Consider the following 18,461-nt stretch of genomic DNA (forward strand, 5'->3'; position numbering starts at 1 on the left):
ATTTACCGGGTACCTTGTGAGTGCGGAGAATCCTACATCGGTCATTTAAAGTTCGATTGCCGAGCAAAAGTAACATACACAGCGAAGCGAAACCAGCAAATCAGGAATAGCAAAGGCATGTTTGAACTCATCAACATAACATCAAGTGGGCTCAAGCTTGAAATCATCCACAAGGAAGAACACTGGTTTAGGAGAAAATTCAAAGAAGCCGCATATGTTATCCAACAACGCATTTCGCCAAGCTGGCGTAGGGATACACAACATATGGAAACCTCTAATCAAGCGGAACACGACCAACTCCCGCCAAACGATCATCTTCCGCTAAAACCGTTGAAGCGGTGAGAGGAAAGAGGGGCTAGGTGAAAGCACTCGAATGACCTATAAATAGTCAGATCTCTGAGGAATAAGTCCAGTTATTACATACTACATACTAGTCATTATATTCGCGATTGCAATTTTCTAATATCACCTGAGGTCCTTAGACTAGTTTACGTCATATCATGGCCAACTAGATGCATTTTTTAAAAGTGACTGAAAAAATTAAGTAGGCGTAAAAACTTTCGAAAATGTCACATTCTGATCCAGAATTGTCTCAGAAATCCAAAAATGTTACAATACACAGGATGTTCCATTTAAAAATTTAGAAACGGAGCCATTTCCAGTGAAACCGAAAGTGACCGGAAAGTGAAATATATGTGAAAAATCTCCTCTTCACATATCATTTACCTATACCAAATTTCATTTTGATACATCTAATAGTCTTGTTATGACTTTTCTAATATATTCGTTGACACCTTAATTGAGTAATTCTTTATTTTTTTCTTTATGTTGAAATGTGTAATTATTTGAAGATTGCAGGAAGGTCGATATGTGAGTACAAGTAAGTAGTTTTATTTTATTATACAATGATGCGGCGGCTAGACGGTTGTATTGAAGCCGAAGGAGGCCATTTCCAACACTTAATTTAGTGCAATTCGTTAGTCTAGATGTTAATATTATTTAATATTTGTTGTTATTGTTACATAATTAGTAACGAAAAATTATAAAAATAATAATTTCCAAAAGAAATATTTAATTCCCCACTTTATTCCTTGTGAGGTCCAGGGATATGCAATTAGGTCGACTTTTTTCTCTTAAAAACTAAGCAAGATGCGAAAAAAATTCAAGATACAAAAAAGTTGTATTTCTAATTGCCTAATCCAAAGAAATTATAAAAATTGCACAAAAGTCAGTGGCGTACATTTTTAAGTAAAAAATATTCGTTCAAATCCCGCTCGAGACGCCACTGGACTTAATAAATTGAATCACGTTCGGGCTAAATTAGCTCCTTAATGTTATAAATACAATTGCCAAATTACAACAGAATTAGGTAAAGGATATTCAAGATATTTACGAATAACTTTTTTTTTTTATTTCAACACCCTGTATCTTGAGAACGAAGGATTTGCGGACCCATGTCTATATGAACATTTCGTCTTAAAATTACCTAAAGAATCGTCTGTTATGGTTTATGGTACATACTTAATTAACACCCTGTATGTATGTCCAAATCATTGATGTCCTAGATTCCTAGAATGTAAAATAATTTGTCACCAATTAGGTTATTATATTTCAATTTATTAATATATAAGTATGCAGAATTTGGATATTATCACGCCTGAAGAACCTACTGTATAGTAAAGCACGTGTTACGGTTTTGTAATTTGTGTACAGAAAATCTCACAATAAAATGTTAGTCAACTACGACTCAAAAAAATCTCGAACTTGAATTATTATGGTAGACTTCCAGTAAAGACATAATTGTTTCATATTGTGCTCAGAGAATTTCTGGAATTCTCTTAGATTATTTCAAAATAACCTAAAGCGAAAATCTGTCTCTTTCCTTCCAAACTGAGCGATTTTTTCTGGAACGTTCAAACCCGAATAACGAATCAGAAAGTTTCTTCCTCTTGAATTGTTTACTGAACTCCTAGCCGCCTCGCCAAGAAAAACAACGCATTTTTCAGCGGCAGGCACTGTGTAAAAATTTAAATATAATATAAAAAAGTGAGTAACTTGCCTCGCCCGCTCTGATGAAAAATAAACTGACCTTGTAACCGCTGACTTCAACTATTATTAGACGTTAGACACTGACCTGGACAACAGCATCATTATTTGTCTATTCGACTGTGGGCCGCATTTTCGGCTAACCTAATATTCACTTTTGTTACGCAGGCATTGAATTATCGATTAGGTAGTGGTGTGATTATTGATTGTATTTCTTGATGCAATAGTCTAGATATCAGATTGTATGTAATACATTTCATAAGCTATGCATGCAGTAATAAAAGCTCATTACGTATGTAAAAACCTTACAGGATGCTTCGCGTAAATTCTAGTTATTTCTACTCCTTTTATATTGCAAATGGGTATTTTTGTCTCATCGCAGGAAGGTCAACCCTGTTTTCATATAATTTTGGGTCTGCCAATTGCCGCAAGTGTTTTATCACAAGCGTGCGTTTGAGAATTGGTGGAAAATATTAAATAGGGTCGTGTCAAATTATATTTTTCAATATAGGTACATTCAAGAAATAGTAGCTTTTATATTTCAAAAAACAAAATATACAAAAAAATATAGTTTGTATACTGAAAATTGAAAAGTATACGAAAAACATTGAATATAAAAGTAAACAATACAGTGCTTTCTTTAATGCCCCCCTTTTATTTTTTGAACGGGTCAACTAAAAAAATCGAAATTTGGGATAATGAAAATAGTGCATGAATACTTCATTTTGAAGTGAAATTGACAGATGAAACTTTCAATATGGCGACTAGGCGCCTTCTGGAAAAAAAATTTAATGGAAAGGGGGGTCTTGTGATAAATCATTTTGAAGCTCCTGACGAATACTTCACAACCCTAGAATATGAAGTCAATATCTTCACCCACTACAAAAAGCCGGAACATTTGATAATTTCCTGAAGACAAACACATTAATATCGATATTTCTAGAAATATTCCTTTTTATCTGCCATATGGCAATTCAAACAACCCAATAAGGTTTGTTAAGTTATTTTTTGTTTATCATTTTTTGTAAATCAGTTAGAATATTCTCATTTAATTTTCGGTTTTACTAGTAGAAAGGTACCACGTCAACAATCTCTATAATGGTCAATTTCGTCCATTGGAAGAAAAAATTGAAGCGATTTTTATTTACGGTGCGACGCCTAACTTTCACGAGACCGAAAGGATTTTCAATGAACGTTTTCCGAATCGTCCTATCTGTAGAAAATATTTGAGGGAACTTGCAGCCAAATTCACCGGTAGTGTACATAACAAAAAGCCCCCAGGTCATCCGTTCATTCCGGAAGAACAGCAAGTGCAAATAATTAATTGGTGAGATGGTAGTAAATCCAGAACAGTCTATTTATTCCGTCGTGAATATTTGTGAGGTGTCTCCTTCTACTGTGTGGAGACTTTTGAAGAGGAATAGGTATCATCCATACAAAATTAAAATGGTACACCAATTAACTGAAGATGACTCTGATCGAATAACAGAATTCTGCGAAATCATGACCGAAACCATTGCAAGGCATCCTACGTATCTCCACAATATTTGTTTTAGTGACGAATATACATTTTTTTTAAACGGCAATGTTCAAAATTGCCGTTATTGGAGTGACACCAACCCTCACGTTTTCCGGAAAACACATACCCAATATCCAGAAAAAATTAACGTTTGGGCAGGAATATTGGGAATCCATATTGTAGGACCTCTATTTATTGAACAAAATTTAACAGGTGAACTGTATTTGAATATGCTGTCAACTACTGTTGACCCTCTCATCATTGAAATCGTCGAAGCGAATCCTAATGAATTCGATATGGATATTGTATTCCAATAAGATGATGCACCACCACATTACTCCAGACAAGTAAGAAACTATTTGGATACTACTTTTCCCGGTCGTTGGATTGGCCGTCGAGGTCCTACATAATGGCCAGCCCGCTCGCCAGTTTTGACACCTTTGGACTTTTTTTATGGGGCTATTTGAAACAAAAAGTGTACGAAACTGAACCTGCTTCAATATTGGATATACAGCAGTGAATAATAAATACTTGTAGAAATATTGACGTTACTGTGTTCGCAAATGTTCAGCGTGAAATATAGGATAGGCTGTTCATATGTCAAGAAGTTCAAGGTAACCATTTCGAGCATCTTCTGAACTGACCTCAACCTTATTAACTCATATTTATGTAGTTAAATGTCAATTTATTCAGACAATTATTAAAAGTTTCGCCATTTTGTAGTAGTTGAAAATATTGATATTATATTCTAGGGTTGTGAAGCATCTGTCAGGAGTTTCAAAAAGAAGTGTCACAAGACCCCTATCCATTTAATTTTTTTCCCCGATGGCGCCCAGTCGCCATCTTGAAAGTTTCATCTGTCAATTTCACTACAAAATAAAGTATTTATGCATTAATTTCATTATCCCAAAATTTCAATTTTTTGAGTTGACCCGTTCAAAAAACAAAAGGGGAGGGGGATATTAAAGAAAAGCACTATACAGTGTCACCGATAAAGTCCGCATCAAATGGGAAACTTTTTTATTTATCGTTTTATGTGAAATTTAATTTTGGCAGTAGATTTTGCTTAAGAAATGATGTCAAATGACGTCTACAAAATAGGTCACGTGATTTCCTTAACCTGTCAAAATTGACATTTGCTCATTAAAAAACTCAAGTACTGTATAGTTTGGAAAGCCCCGTTGAAACTAGATGAACTTTGCATCAAGTTTGACAACTTTTATTTTTCAAAATTTGTTTTTAACATCAAAGAGGCTCTTAAAATATTATTATATTACAAAAAAAGAAATTCGGTGACGAGTTTAGTTAAAATAAATGATTTAGTACAGGTGTGCTTAAATTTTGATAAGTAGAAAAAGCAGGAATGCGGAAAAATAGTGAAAATATAAAATACTTATTATGGGTTTGAAACTTGGTGTGTGGGTATAAAATTACAAAAGAAAATGTTTTTATCCTTTGATATTTTTGGATATTTTGAAGAATAATGTCATTTTTCGATGTTTCTTTTTTTAAATGTCAATTTTGACAGGTTAAGGAAATCACGTGACCTATTTTGTAGACGTCATTTGACATCATTTCTTAAGCAAAATCTACTGCCAAAATCAAATTTCACATAAAACGATAAATAAAAAAGTTTCCCATTTGATGCGGACTTTATCTGTGACACTGTATAATAGAATACAACGTAAAAATTTTTTATCGACCTTTTTTGGGTATTTGTTACCTTTCACAATCTGAAAAAATATATAAATTATAATGGAGAACTTTATACAAGTGCAGAAGGGCAAACTTTTTAGTTTACCCCGATTAGTTTCAACATGGATATGATTTCTATGAACAAGAATTTGGCATGGCTGTGGGTTCCCCTTTATCTCCCATCTTAAGTAACATATATATGGAGTATTTTGAAGAATCTTTTGTTGAAACTTATCAGAATGGTCCCAAAGTTTGATGGAGATACGTTGACGATATCTTTGCTGTTTGGAATGGAAACCATGATGACCTGAATGCTTTTTTGAATTATATCAATGAGCGGGAGCCGACAATAAAGTTCACAATAGAGATTGAAGAAGATGGTCGACTCCCTTTCCTTGATGTAATATTGGAGAAGTCATCAGATCAATTTGATACAAATGTTTATCGGAAGAAAACACATACAAATAGATATCTTCACTATACATCGAATCATCATGCGAGTTTTAAAAAAGATATAATAAATTGCCTTTGCAAAAGAGCTAAAACGAGTCAATTAAAAACCAAACGAACATACAAACAGCTTCACAAATTCAACAACATCCAACTCAACAATTACCGACTCAACATCCACCGACACCTTTCACAACTAACGTTATACCTTACATTCCAAGACTATCTGAAAAAATAAGACGAATTGGAAATAGGTATGATGTTAGAACTATTTTCAAAACAAAAAATACGATGAGATCTATACTCACACATACAAAACCCAACAACACTGAAGAAAAAACAAAAAATTGTATTTATGAAATATCTTGTTCTTGTGGTAAAAGTTACATTGGTGAAACCTCCAGACCATTGAAAGTGCGTGAGAATGAACATCGAGATTACATAAAAAATAGACAATTGACAGGATCAAAATTGTCAGAACACATTTTAAAATCAGACGGGGAACATCGAGTGGAATGAAATAGGACAAGAATGATTACCAATGAGCCTCATTCTAAGAGACGTAAGCTAAAAGAATCAGCGTATATTCTCATGTCTGGAGAGAATTGTATTTCGAATAGCTCCTTAGAAATAGACCGTACTTGGCTACCCATCTTGAAGAAAAATTTGGATAGTGGCGAAATGGCAACAGACTGATATCGGAGAGTACCTTGTATTACATCGAATTTCAACCAACAACACTGACATAATTTCATATTTCAAAACTCCTTTGACATCTATCGAAGAAGTAAAGAAATAAACAATCAAAAAGGAATAACTGCGAATATATAGAATTTTTGTCCATTTCTGAAGACGGAGGCAGATTTTGGCCTCCGAAACGTAAAAGATAAGTATTGTATTATTTTTTTGATAGGCAAAATTGTTAAATATGACAAGTTACTGATAAGTAGAAGATTTTTCTTTGTGAAAAATACTTTGATTTTTACACAGTAACTTATCCGGGTAAACTAAAAGTTTGCCCTTCTACACTTGTATAAAGTTCTCCATTATAATTTTTATATTTTTTCAGATTGTGGAAAGTAACAAATACCTTAAAAAGGGCGATAAAAAACTGATTTTTCCTCCACAAAAAATGACTTTCGTTGAATAATGTAAAACTCTACTGTAGACCAGGAAAATCTGAAGAGTCGTTTAACTGTACTGTTAATGGTTCAATGGTTTCATCAATGGTCCAATTCCCAACATTTTCAATTGAATTTTGAACATCATTCAATTTCATACAAGGTCATCCATCATACATTCTTAAACTTTATTCATGTATACGGCTAAATCTAAGAGTTCTGAGTACTGAGTTATATGAAAAGTTCATGTTTTTTTAAGACAACCATTCTAATGTCATTTTTACGCCAACAATTTATTGGCAGTTTATCCTATAACCGATACTACTAGTATGTATTATCCATTTTGAAGACCTATTGTTTTAGAATGGAATTCAGCATTTATGAGAACCATTCTTCAAAGACGTCGCGTCGGCAGTAATATCTTTCATATCTTGATGAGGATCCAGCAATGATTTCGAATTGGGGTGGAAGTAACCAGGTTCAATTGAATCCCACAAAAACCCAGGCATCGGTTTTCTCCAAGAAGATAAATGTCTCCGAACCGGATATAATAATGTCAGGTCAGACAATCCCGCTTTCTGCTTCGATAAGTTTGTTGGGGTTTAAAATTGACACCAATATGTCTTGGCACAATCATGTCACTGGAATTGCAAAGGCTGCTTCTCAAAAGCTTGGAACACTGTTCCGAACCAGAAAACTATACACACTTCAGCAACTTTTGATGCTTTATAAATCTCAGATCAGACCTTCATTGGAGTATTGTTCTCATGTATGGAGCTTTGCATACATACTCTGAAGTTGCTGGGTTCCATCCAGAAAAGAGCCATCCGTCAGATTGGAGACGCGAACATCACGTGCAACTTTGATAGCGTAGAACATCGAAGAAAGGTTGGAGATGAGTCTCTCTTCTATAAATACTTTCATGGAAAGTGTTCAAGTGACTTGGTATATTTGATTCCACCAAGAGCGGTACATATAAAAAATTCGCGAGGACTGTGGAGAACGGCGTTTTCCTGAGAACGTTTATCAAATGTATTTAATCTCCAGCGATTCAAATACAATGTGAATCACTACTTTCGCACAGTCACCGATTTAGGAGCGCTTTAAGGATCTTCCTGTAGTGCTTGTGTTTTGTCCTTAAAAAATAATGATTTTGTGTTAAATTGATCCCCTGATTGAGGGGCTGTATTTTTCCGCGTACTAGCATAAATAGCTCTAGGTGAAACCAAGCGGTTTTAGTCAGTCAAAAACTTTCAGAGAAAATATTGATAGAATGGAATGTCTATGAAGGTTGCTTGATGTTTGGAAATTCAATTAGAAAGATGGCTCTTTTCTTACTAGAACACAGAGGCCTCAGAATATGCTTAGTGACGAAGCCCTGTATATGTGAGCTTGTCAAAAAGTGTTAAGGTATACTATCTAGTTCGAAATGTTGCTTTTGAAGAGCTGTGCTACTCCAGTAACTCAATTGTGTCAAGACATATTGGTTGGTACTCGTATGGAATACAACTTGATAGTGGATAGTCAGTGGAATCGAGCTTCATATACAGTTTAACAGATTCTATCGCTCGATTAGTCTAATAACTTCAATAAGATCCATATATGCCTTCTAGAACGAAATGATGGATCCGCTTTTGCTTTTTACAACCTGTAGAGTACCTTTTGAGATACGAATTGAAGAGGCACTAATTATTTGAGATATTGATGAGTTTCTCGATATAGACTTTATTTCCAAAACTCCACTACAACTATGATTTCTTTAGTTGGACTGGTAGTCTACACAAATTTACGAAATTAAACACTTTACTTTGATTTCGTAAATTAGTGTCGAGTCTGGGTAGGTGTATTGTGAAAATTTGTAACTATAATCCTGAATTGTTTTATTTGTAAATTTTTATAAGAATTTGTCAAAGGGAACAGAGACAGTCCCGAAAAAAGTATACTATGTTTATGAAGTGTATAGACAAAATAAGATGTGTTGCCGATAATTTGGATAAATCTGTGGGAATTTAGGTAATTTACCCTTTTAGTTCGATTAATTGAATGATTTTTTTTATTTCAAAAACCAGTAAATGCCAGTAATAATTCATGTAGCTCCCCAAATTACGTTCAGACAATATTAACAACAATGTTATTTATTACCTAGAAAGCGAAAAATAAAAATTGACTAATTGATTCATAGCGAAATCCTGTAAAAAACGAAGTCATTCCAAGCTGGAGGTAAAATATCGGGCACTGGAAACAACGTACCACATTTTGCATCCAAGACTCCATAGCGAAATTCTCCTCCATGAAACACATCAATCAATTAACCAAAAGCGCGATTCCCACTGAAACTGAAAACTCTCGTCAAAATAAAACGTTTCCGCGACAAAACACAGGAAAGATAACGAAAACTCAACGAAACGCAAGCCGAAAAGCTGGACGGTCCACCAAGGACGGAAACAAGCCACGGAGATGATGCCGTTTCTCGCGTCCACAGGAACGGACGATGTATCACTAAACCAAGAAGGAATTAAAAAGCTTCTGACTACCGCAACGAGAATGACCACGTGCCTAGGCTCGATCTCTCAGCGCAGATCGCCAAAAGCGCAACAGATAGCTTCGGCAGAAGTCGGTCAAACAGCTGGATCGTTTTTTTTTCTTTTTCGTTTCGTCCTGCTGTAACGAGGTCGAGCGGAGCGGCCCGCAGGATTTCGAAGTACAGATGTTTTTTTTCCTATCTTATTTCCAATATAAAACATATACCGAGTGTTTCAAATTCTGTCTCCACTGGGATCTAGAAAACTAGGGAAGATCATTAATAAATCTGCTTCATTGTATTAACAGTGAAATCGTATTGACTAAGACCATTGTTAAAACAGAAACGGTGGTCCCATCGATAAAGTCGTGGTATTAAATTGATTACAACCACGGGCTGTAATCATAGATATATACTATCATATATTATAATTTCTATGGTTGTAATTAAGGCAAGTAAATCTATCTGGTGGAACTTTTTCATCACAATGTTAAGTAATTGAAGGAAAAATAAGGGTTTTTGTCATTTCTTACCTCTCCCTTTCTTTTCCTTATGAGCAAAAGAAAGGGAGAGGTAATAAGGAAAGGAAAAGAACCAAGACAAGACTGGGATTCCCCAATATGCATAACTTGGAGATCCCATACTTTGAAATTATGAGTTGTTTGAAAACTTCAAAAAAGTTCAATTTCTCCCAAGTAAGAGACAATTTTACAAAATTCCCAACTTTTCGCTGATTATTCGACTTGAAAAGTTGGGAAATTTCGGGCCGTGAAGAAAAAATAATAGTAGAAAACAATAAGCACAATATTATTTAAGTGTTGTTTCCTTTCATTTGTACTGAATATTCCTATACATGGTGGATATGGTGGCAGACCAAGGACCTTGGTCCGAAGTAGAATAATTCCCATTATTATTTTTGTAATTACCAAAATTTATTTTTGTTTGTGCATACCCTAACGGGCATAAGCATTCAGCAAATCTTTGGATAGCTAAGTAAGAAAATAAATATATTATAGTAGTATATAATCCCTCGGCTTACATGTTTTCAAAAGTTAGGAAATTTTGCTGGTGTGGTTGGGAAAATTTGGATTCCCTCCCCCCCTGGTTTTTCTTTTCGCTACGGCCCTGAATTTTGGTAATTAAATAATAATGGGAATTATTCTACTTTGGACCAAGATCCTTGGTCTTCCACCATATCCATCATGTATAGGAATATTCAATACAAATGAAAAGGAATTTTGTAAAATTATCACTTCAAAATTTGTGGACCGTTCTCTCACATGGGAGAAATTAAACTTTTTTGAAGTTTTCAAACAACTCAGAATTTCAAAGTATGGGATCTCCAAGTTATGCATGTTGAGAAATCCCAACCTTCTCCTGGTTCTTTCCCTTTTCTTATTACCTCTCCCTTTCTTTTCTCTCATTTTAATTTTTTTATTTTTTATTCAATTTTTTACTATCATTTTTTTCTATCTTCAAGGCCAAAAATTTACCAACTTTTTCCCAAGTCAAAAAAGCAGGGGAAGAGGCTCCCCCATCCCCCCATGGCGACGGCCCTGATCGCAGGTTATTCCATATTTGTACCAAAATAATGAATATGAATAAAAATGTAATGATTTGTTTATCTGGCATTTTCAACGTTTTCGGGAATTTTCTTGAAGGAATTCAGGAACAGTGCTCATCTTCTTTCGATAACCAGACATCTCAGATTTTGTAGGTCCTAAACTACAAAATAATGATAATAAAGATATTCACTACCTTTCAGTGGCAATTATGAATAGTGACTCACTTGATAAAAAACATTTGCGTTTTGAAAAAAAAACTCAAATAACATGGCTTTCGCTTAACGTTTTCATGAAAAATTGCTTTCATTTCTGAAATTCACTGATGAAAACATATTTTACATTCCTTTTTCCCATTCCGATTATATTCATTTATGGTTATTTATGTTTTCACTGTGAAATAAAATACCTACAGTTTTTTACTTATGAAAAAAAATGGTTTGAATTGAAACCGCCAAAACTTTTCAATAAACAGCATGTAAAGAATGTAAATTGTCAATCGGTCTGAAAATCGAAGAAATTTCTTCGATATACTAGATCCATCTTGTTGAAAAACTACCCAATTTTTTTAATCGCTTTTATTAGCTTCACCTATATATATATGTATGTATGTTTGTTTGTTACTCTCAAGCTCGGGATCTGTATTTGACAGAATTATCGACATTATTGCATGATCTTTTCGCGGGCAGATGGCGCTCTACGTAACCTCCTTAAAATAATTCGAACTCACTTTACATGTATTTCTTTATTTAAAAAAAGTATTTTTTTATCAACACGCGCGCCTGCTGGCTTATTTGTAACCCTCCTTTGCGCGCCTGCTGCCTTACTTGGGCTTGGTAGCTGATTTTCAGGCTCCCTCTCCGGAATCGGAAAATACCAATAAACAATATACGGCTGATTGATCCCAAAAAATGAAAAACAAATATAGTGTACAGAACACGTTTTTAAAGAACTTCGAACTGAAAAGTTAAAAATATGTTTTTCAAATAAGCTTTATACAATAATGAACGAAAAATACTAGTATTATTATGTAAAAAGCGTGGGCGCTTTATGCCGTATTTTTTGTATATCAAGCGCCCATCGCTTTTTTCACAATAATACTAATATTTTTCGTTCGTTATTGTTTTAAGCTTATTTTTGGTAAGAAGTTCTTTAAAAGCGTGTTTTTTTTTTAGTTTTTTTTAGTTTTTTTAACTGTATTTATTGCAATAGAGAATCTATATAGGTGTCATAACTATTGCTTGTTATAACTTGATTATTCAGCAAACATTCAGTTTGGGTACGAATTTGGCGTGCCATATTGTTATTTGAATCACTCCACTATTGGAAATTTTTACGATTTACTTGCCCATTCATCAGAGAAACGTGAAGAATAACAACGCTAGATCATATTTGACCCATCAGAAATAATCTCACAAAATTCAGCCATTCTGTTGAAATCATTGTCACATTGTATGAGTGGAATTGTGTCGATGAAGAATTCGGAAAACGTTTTGTACTACTCACTTGCCAGCAGATTGAGACCCTGGCCTGAGACCTGAGAAGTAGGCAGATTGAACCGCATTTTTTTCGGCTTCAACATTGAAGCCATTTTTGAGAACTGAGAGATATCGCTACACCGAGGTCTCAATCTGCCTACTCCTTAGATTGGCCTAAATAGTGACAGACTTTTAGTGTTTTATGATGGTTGCAGAAATAATCCAGAAAAACTATCAAATTGTAACTGAATATTTTTTTTTTGGAAAAAAATAAATACCTACCTAATTATATTCACTTCAACTGAAATATTTTCTTACAAAGTAGGTAAATGTATTATGGCAAAGTATATATCATTTTCACTATAATTCATTCTAAGTTACCTACCCTTAATGAATTTACTATAACGCATTCCATTGGCCAAAACGCCAGAGTGTCAACCAAATAAACAGATCGAAAAAACTCATATTTAGTCAAAAAATACATGAAAAATATCAATGAAACCATAATAATAACGACTTATAGGATATTCACGTTAAGAAGAGTATGAAGTCATTTTTGGTAATTTTGTATTTCCAACATAACAACGTTAAAATTCCAAATGAAATGCGTTCGATAATAGCAATGAAACTAATAAAATTTCATTTTGTAAGTTGCCCAACTGATAGTAAAATTTCAGACGTTGCCGTATCTAAAAAAAAACTCGCAAACTGTCGGTCTTTTTTTTCTATTCAGAATTTATCATTTCTTTTGATAAGACCTGCGAATATTCAATATGCCCAAAGCATTGTCCAACCGTCTAAATAAATTTGTATTTTGACTAAGTAAGTTAATAGTAAGTAAGGTTAATAGCAATAAAACAAATCAACAATACAAAAATATTTGAAAGTTCAAAATAGTGCACATGTTGGCAACGCCGTAACTTGTCATCTTGTGACGTCATTCCCTTCTTAACGTGAATATCCTATACAGCCTGGCCACGGGACATTCGCCGATGCGAACGGCGAAACGTCTAGCGACCGAAATAAACGCATAGCAATGTACTTATGATCGGCGAAATGTACCGAGCGTACCGCGTGGACGAATTACGGCGCGGGTGGCGAGCAAAACAAAGGCATGAATAAGTACAGCGCGAGCCACGGAGTCGAGCGGCAGCCACGGAGTCGGGCGGCAGACGCGGCGAATAGTACAGTGATCAAACGAGTTCAGTTGCGAAAAATGAACACCAAGACTTTTATTGCAGAAATACTAGCCAGACCAGCTATTTGGAAGTCTGTTCATCCACAGCATAAATTTAAACATAAAGGGAAAAGATTGTATAAGGAACATCGAAAAGACTGTCTGATTATTATAATTCATAATGATTGAAAAGAACAAAAAAAAACTGATCAAAAAGTTAGAAATTCATTATTCATTCTACAGTCAATTGCAAGTTAGAAGTTGTTTTTTGTTTCAATTGTACGAAAGATTACTGTCATATAATTAAGTTTTTTGCAATAAATAACATTATTATCTGAAAGTGTTTTTATTTCATGAAATATTAATATACAGGGCAACATTTAATTAGCTGATATTTTGGGCAAAGATAGTTCCAAATAAATTTAGTTATAAAAAATCCGTTTGCGACCATTACTTTCTTGGGAAAAGTTGTTCATACTTATGAATACTATAGGTAATTCTCCAAAATATGATTTAATATAGATGGATATGTATAGATAGGTAAGCACCTACCTCAATTTCAAAAACAATTTTTCAGCGGCACTTGAAATTATATTTACCTACATTAACTTTTTTCTCCAATTCTGGTTGAATATTCATAAGAATATAATCGAAGGTTTCAATACCCATTCTGAAATTCTCAAAAAATTTTTCTGGATATAATCTGTATTTCTCGTACTTATTCTTGTGGAATTCTCCATCTATACCCCGATTCTTATTCAAATCATGTACTCCACTATCTCTTCCAAATAATAGGTCTTGAACCAAAAAAATATTAATTTCTAAGCAATATCGCTGTCGGACTACTACTAGTCGCGGCGGCGAAGGTGACTGCCCGTGGCCTGCAAACGGTGCCGCGCGAATGGTCGCCTCGCCCCTCGCTTCGACGTTCGCACCTCCGATCCCCGTGGCCAGGTAGTAACTCAGATAATCTGAAGTTGAGATCCACCGTCAACTGCTTCATTAAATTAGCGTTAATAACAATACGTAATTTCATTTTATTTTTGAATATTTAACGTTTATTATCCTTTATTCATTATTTTGAAAATACTTTATAATTTTGGTAATACCTGGTAATAACATAATCACTCGATGACAGGTCAGGTTGTAATTAATATTTGTATTTTTAAAAACAGTTAATCGTAATGGATGTTACTTTATGACGTAATGTATAATATGGATTTCAACCCCTAAACATATTTCGAAACTGCTAGATTTAGTTAAAAAAGAGCTTTTCGCTTGATTGTTGATTCAAACATCACAACCTTGAAAGCCTGAAACATCGAAAGAAGGTTGGGGACCAGTTTATTTTTGTTAGAACTGAGTACCTTATTTAGAGCAGATATCTGTCAACCCCAGCAACACTCTGATAATCCCCTTCACCAGGAGGAGAAAATTGGACGATCTAACACCACTTTCCTTCAATGGTGAGGTCATTCCATTTGGAACGGAGATGAAATATCTTGACATTGTCCTTGATAAAAACCTCACCTGGAACGCTCACTTGGAAAAAGTTTTACACAAAACCAGACTGTTTCTATGGACATGTCGAAGGATTTGTGGTAAAACTTAGGGATTAGGCCCCAAACAAATCCATTGGATTTATGTGATGATTGTCAGACCAATCATCACTTATGGTGCAATTGCTTGGTGGCCGAAGGCTTTACAGAAAACGGCCCATGCGAAGCTCTCTGGCTTACAGAGACAGGCTTGTCTGGCCATCAGTGGTGCCACCAGTACCACACCGTCAGGGGCCATAGAGATCCTTCTAGACCTACCTCCTCTCCACATTTTTCTGAAGAGATAGGCTAAATGGACTGCATATACACTTGTGCACATTGCCAATTGCACAAATCAGTTTAATGCAGGGTGCAACAGACTGTTGGTTGACACTGGAAGTCACAACATTCTGGAAATGAACTCTGACTTTATATCTCCAATTGTCAACTACGAACTGCCTTATATAGTACTGTTCCTGAGTAGAGAGGACTGGATCCTCCGGGAGAAGGAAGTATAAAAAGCAGATAGTTGTTGGTTCACAGATGTATCGGAAACACCCACCAGTTCTGGTGCAGGTGTTTTCAGTCGCAGATCCAGGACAGAGATATCAACCTGCCTTGGAACCTATGCGACTGTATTTCAAGCGGAAATTTACGCTATTGAATTGTGTGCGGAGAGATTGGAAGAATCCAACCTCATACACAAGTCAATAAAAATATTCTCGGACAGTCAAGCGGCGTTGGCAGCTCTTGGCTCCACCGTGCAACATTTAAATTGGTAGCAAATTGCCAAAAACGACTCTCCTCTATAGGAAAACTTAACAGATTGTCTCTCGTCTGGATTCCTGGTCATACTGGCCTGGAAGGCAATGAGGCTGCTGACTCCCTTGCAAAGGAGGGTGCTGCGAGCAACTTCAACGGACCAGAACCTGTCATTGGCATCGCTTTAGGCTTTGCCAAACAAACACTGAACACCTGGATGTTAAGAACATTTATGGACTTCTGTCAGAATCTTCCAGGATTGGCTCACTCCAATGCATTATGCACCCTTCGAAGCTTGATACCAAACAGTTGTTGGACTACAGTTGTTGGACTACAGTCGCATCTGTTTGGAAAATGTTGAAACAGCAGAGCGCATACTTTGTGCCTACCCCGATGGGGGCAGAATCAGGTTTTTAGAGTTCGGCAGAGCCGTACTCTTACCATCTGACCTGAAAGACCACTTGCCATACAAACTAATAGGCTTCGTTAAGAAGCTGGGTTTATTTGGTCGAGTGTGAATAGATGTGAGCCACAATGAACCTTTGCGGGTTGCGGTGGAGGGTCGAATATACCCACTTTGGACCTAACCTCACCTAACCTTATTTACAGTAGGCCTGAAACAACATTGTTGTTTATAATTTTGTTTTATGAGTTGTTTCAAAATAAATAATTTGAGAACTGGCTTTCATCATTCTTCTCAAAACATATTATAATCGACGAATCCCCATCGATCCACTAGAACAGGGTTTTTCAATGCTTGTGCAGTTCCATTCAAAAAATCAATTCATGAACACAGGCCAAATCAAATGGGCACTATTGATGAATTGTACTGAAGGATTTGGAGATGATTAGTGATAGTTCTAAGCAGACTGAATCAGAATCTCTTGCAGACATTGTGGAAGTTGTCTCTGAAAAAACGAATTATAGGAAAATGGAAATGAGAACTACTTGGTGCCCCTCACACTATGGGATCTCTTTGTGAAAGTTTGTAGAACAAGATAGATTTCCTTCACCTGACTTCTACCCGCTTATTTGATTTCCAAATGCACACTTCCTTGCTGTTATTGAAAAATGTATCAGCCGTTCCTAAACTACTGTATACTTTACGATTATACCTTAATTATACCTTAAAAAAATTGATGTTCACCTACATAATAAAATTGAAAATGTTACCAAAAGCTGTTTCACCGATATTTCTTGGGGTCTTAATAGCTTTCCAATTATCCCATTATATGTGATTATTCTATTAGTCATTGAAATGGGTATAATAAATAACCTATTCATAACCTATCCTATCCTATATTATACCCTGAAGCTGCAGGATTCCATCCAGAAAAGCACCATTCGCCTGATTGAATACGCGAACATCACTTGCAACCTTGATAGTCTGGAACATCGAAGAAAGTTTGGAGATATGTCTCTCTTTTATAGATACTTTCACGGGAAGTGTTCAAGTGAATTGGCACATTTGAACCCACCAAGAGCGGTACATGTCAGAAATACGCTACAGACTATTGCTGTTCATAGTTTTGAGATTCAACTTAATACACCTCGAACTTCACTGTTCAAAAACTCTTTCATTTGGAGAACGGCGTTTATGTGGAATAAACTTCCTGAGAACGTTTTCCAAATGGATGTAATCTCAAATCCAATGTGAATCGCGACTTTCGCACAGGCACTGCTCTTAGAGCACCTTAAGAATTTTCCTGTAGTGCTTGTGTTTTGTCCTTAAAAAAAACAGATGGAATAGTGGCACTAGAATATTCAAACAAATGAAATAAATGTCAATTGCGTTTCATTGTGTTCTTCATTACCCAACAATTGCAGATATACTTACAAAGGGAGAAACTGCATATTGATAGAAAAATAACCTACGCAAAGAAAAACGTTATCTCAGATATTGAAATGAATAGTGAATAAATGTCTTATGTGATAGTGGAAAAGTAAACATAAGCGCCCATGAACTATTGAAGTTACTTCACTGTGTCGCAATAATTTCGAGATAAAAAGTAGCAAATATAAACGCAGATTTTCCACGTCTATCTCTTTGTAATTTTTATCCGACGTCGCAACAAAACTTCACAGGGATGGTATTGTTTTTAGAAGTTTTGAATAATGAATGGACGAATAAATATACTTCATTGTAAAAAAAAACCGTAATATATTATTAACAGAGAGAAAGAGAGAGAGAGAGAGACACAGAATTACATTCCACACGGCCACTCAATTCATATGTAAATTTTATACATATACACTTGTATAAATATGAAGAGTTCAATTCTTAAGGTACCAGACATAACGTATTTCTACCTAGACCCCCCACAAGTAATAAGTCTAAAATTTAAAATTATTTCGAAGTCTTATTTTATTCTCTTTACAATGGTACCTCGCAATTTACTATTTTAGAATAGAATAGAACAGAATATAATAGAAATTTATTTATACTGAACAACAAACAGAATGGTTTCCACTTACATGATGTACAGTTTTTTCAAAAGTTCCTTACATACAGCATTCATTGAGTACCATTAATACAGTTAAAATCGATATAAAATATTACAATATAAAACAGTAAATAATAAAATGGCCGTA

General features: G+C 35.0%; 1 protein-coding gene across 2 annotated transcripts in view; it reads right to left on the reverse strand.

The window, feature by feature from the left end:
• ERR (estrogen-related receptor) overlaps window positions 1-18,461 on the reverse strand; it is a 106,043-nt gene that overhangs the window by 76,070 nt on the left and 11,512 nt on the right. Inside the window, exon 1 of one of the 2 annotated variants that reach the window (XM_074186136.1) lies at window positions 9,082-9,372. The exons of the other annotated variant lie outside the window; for it this stretch is intronic. Within the exon in view, the coding sequence (XP_074042237.1) occupies window positions 9,082-9,132 (51 nt within the window). The 5' untranslated portion in view covers window positions 9,133-9,372. Of the gene's footprint in view, window positions 1-9,081; window positions 9,373-18,461 lie in introns of those variants that run through there. 2 annotated transcript variants of the gene reach the window in all.

The sequence above is a fragment of the Leptinotarsa decemlineata genome, unplaced genomic scaffold (genome assembly GCF_025532065.1).
Source record: "Leptinotarsa decemlineata unplaced genomic scaffold, Ldec_3_MD MMD2_tig00078422_RagTag_RagTag, whole genome shotgun sequence".
Classification (NCBI taxonomy): domain Eukaryota; kingdom Metazoa; phylum Arthropoda; class Insecta; order Coleoptera; family Chrysomelidae; genus Leptinotarsa; species Leptinotarsa decemlineata.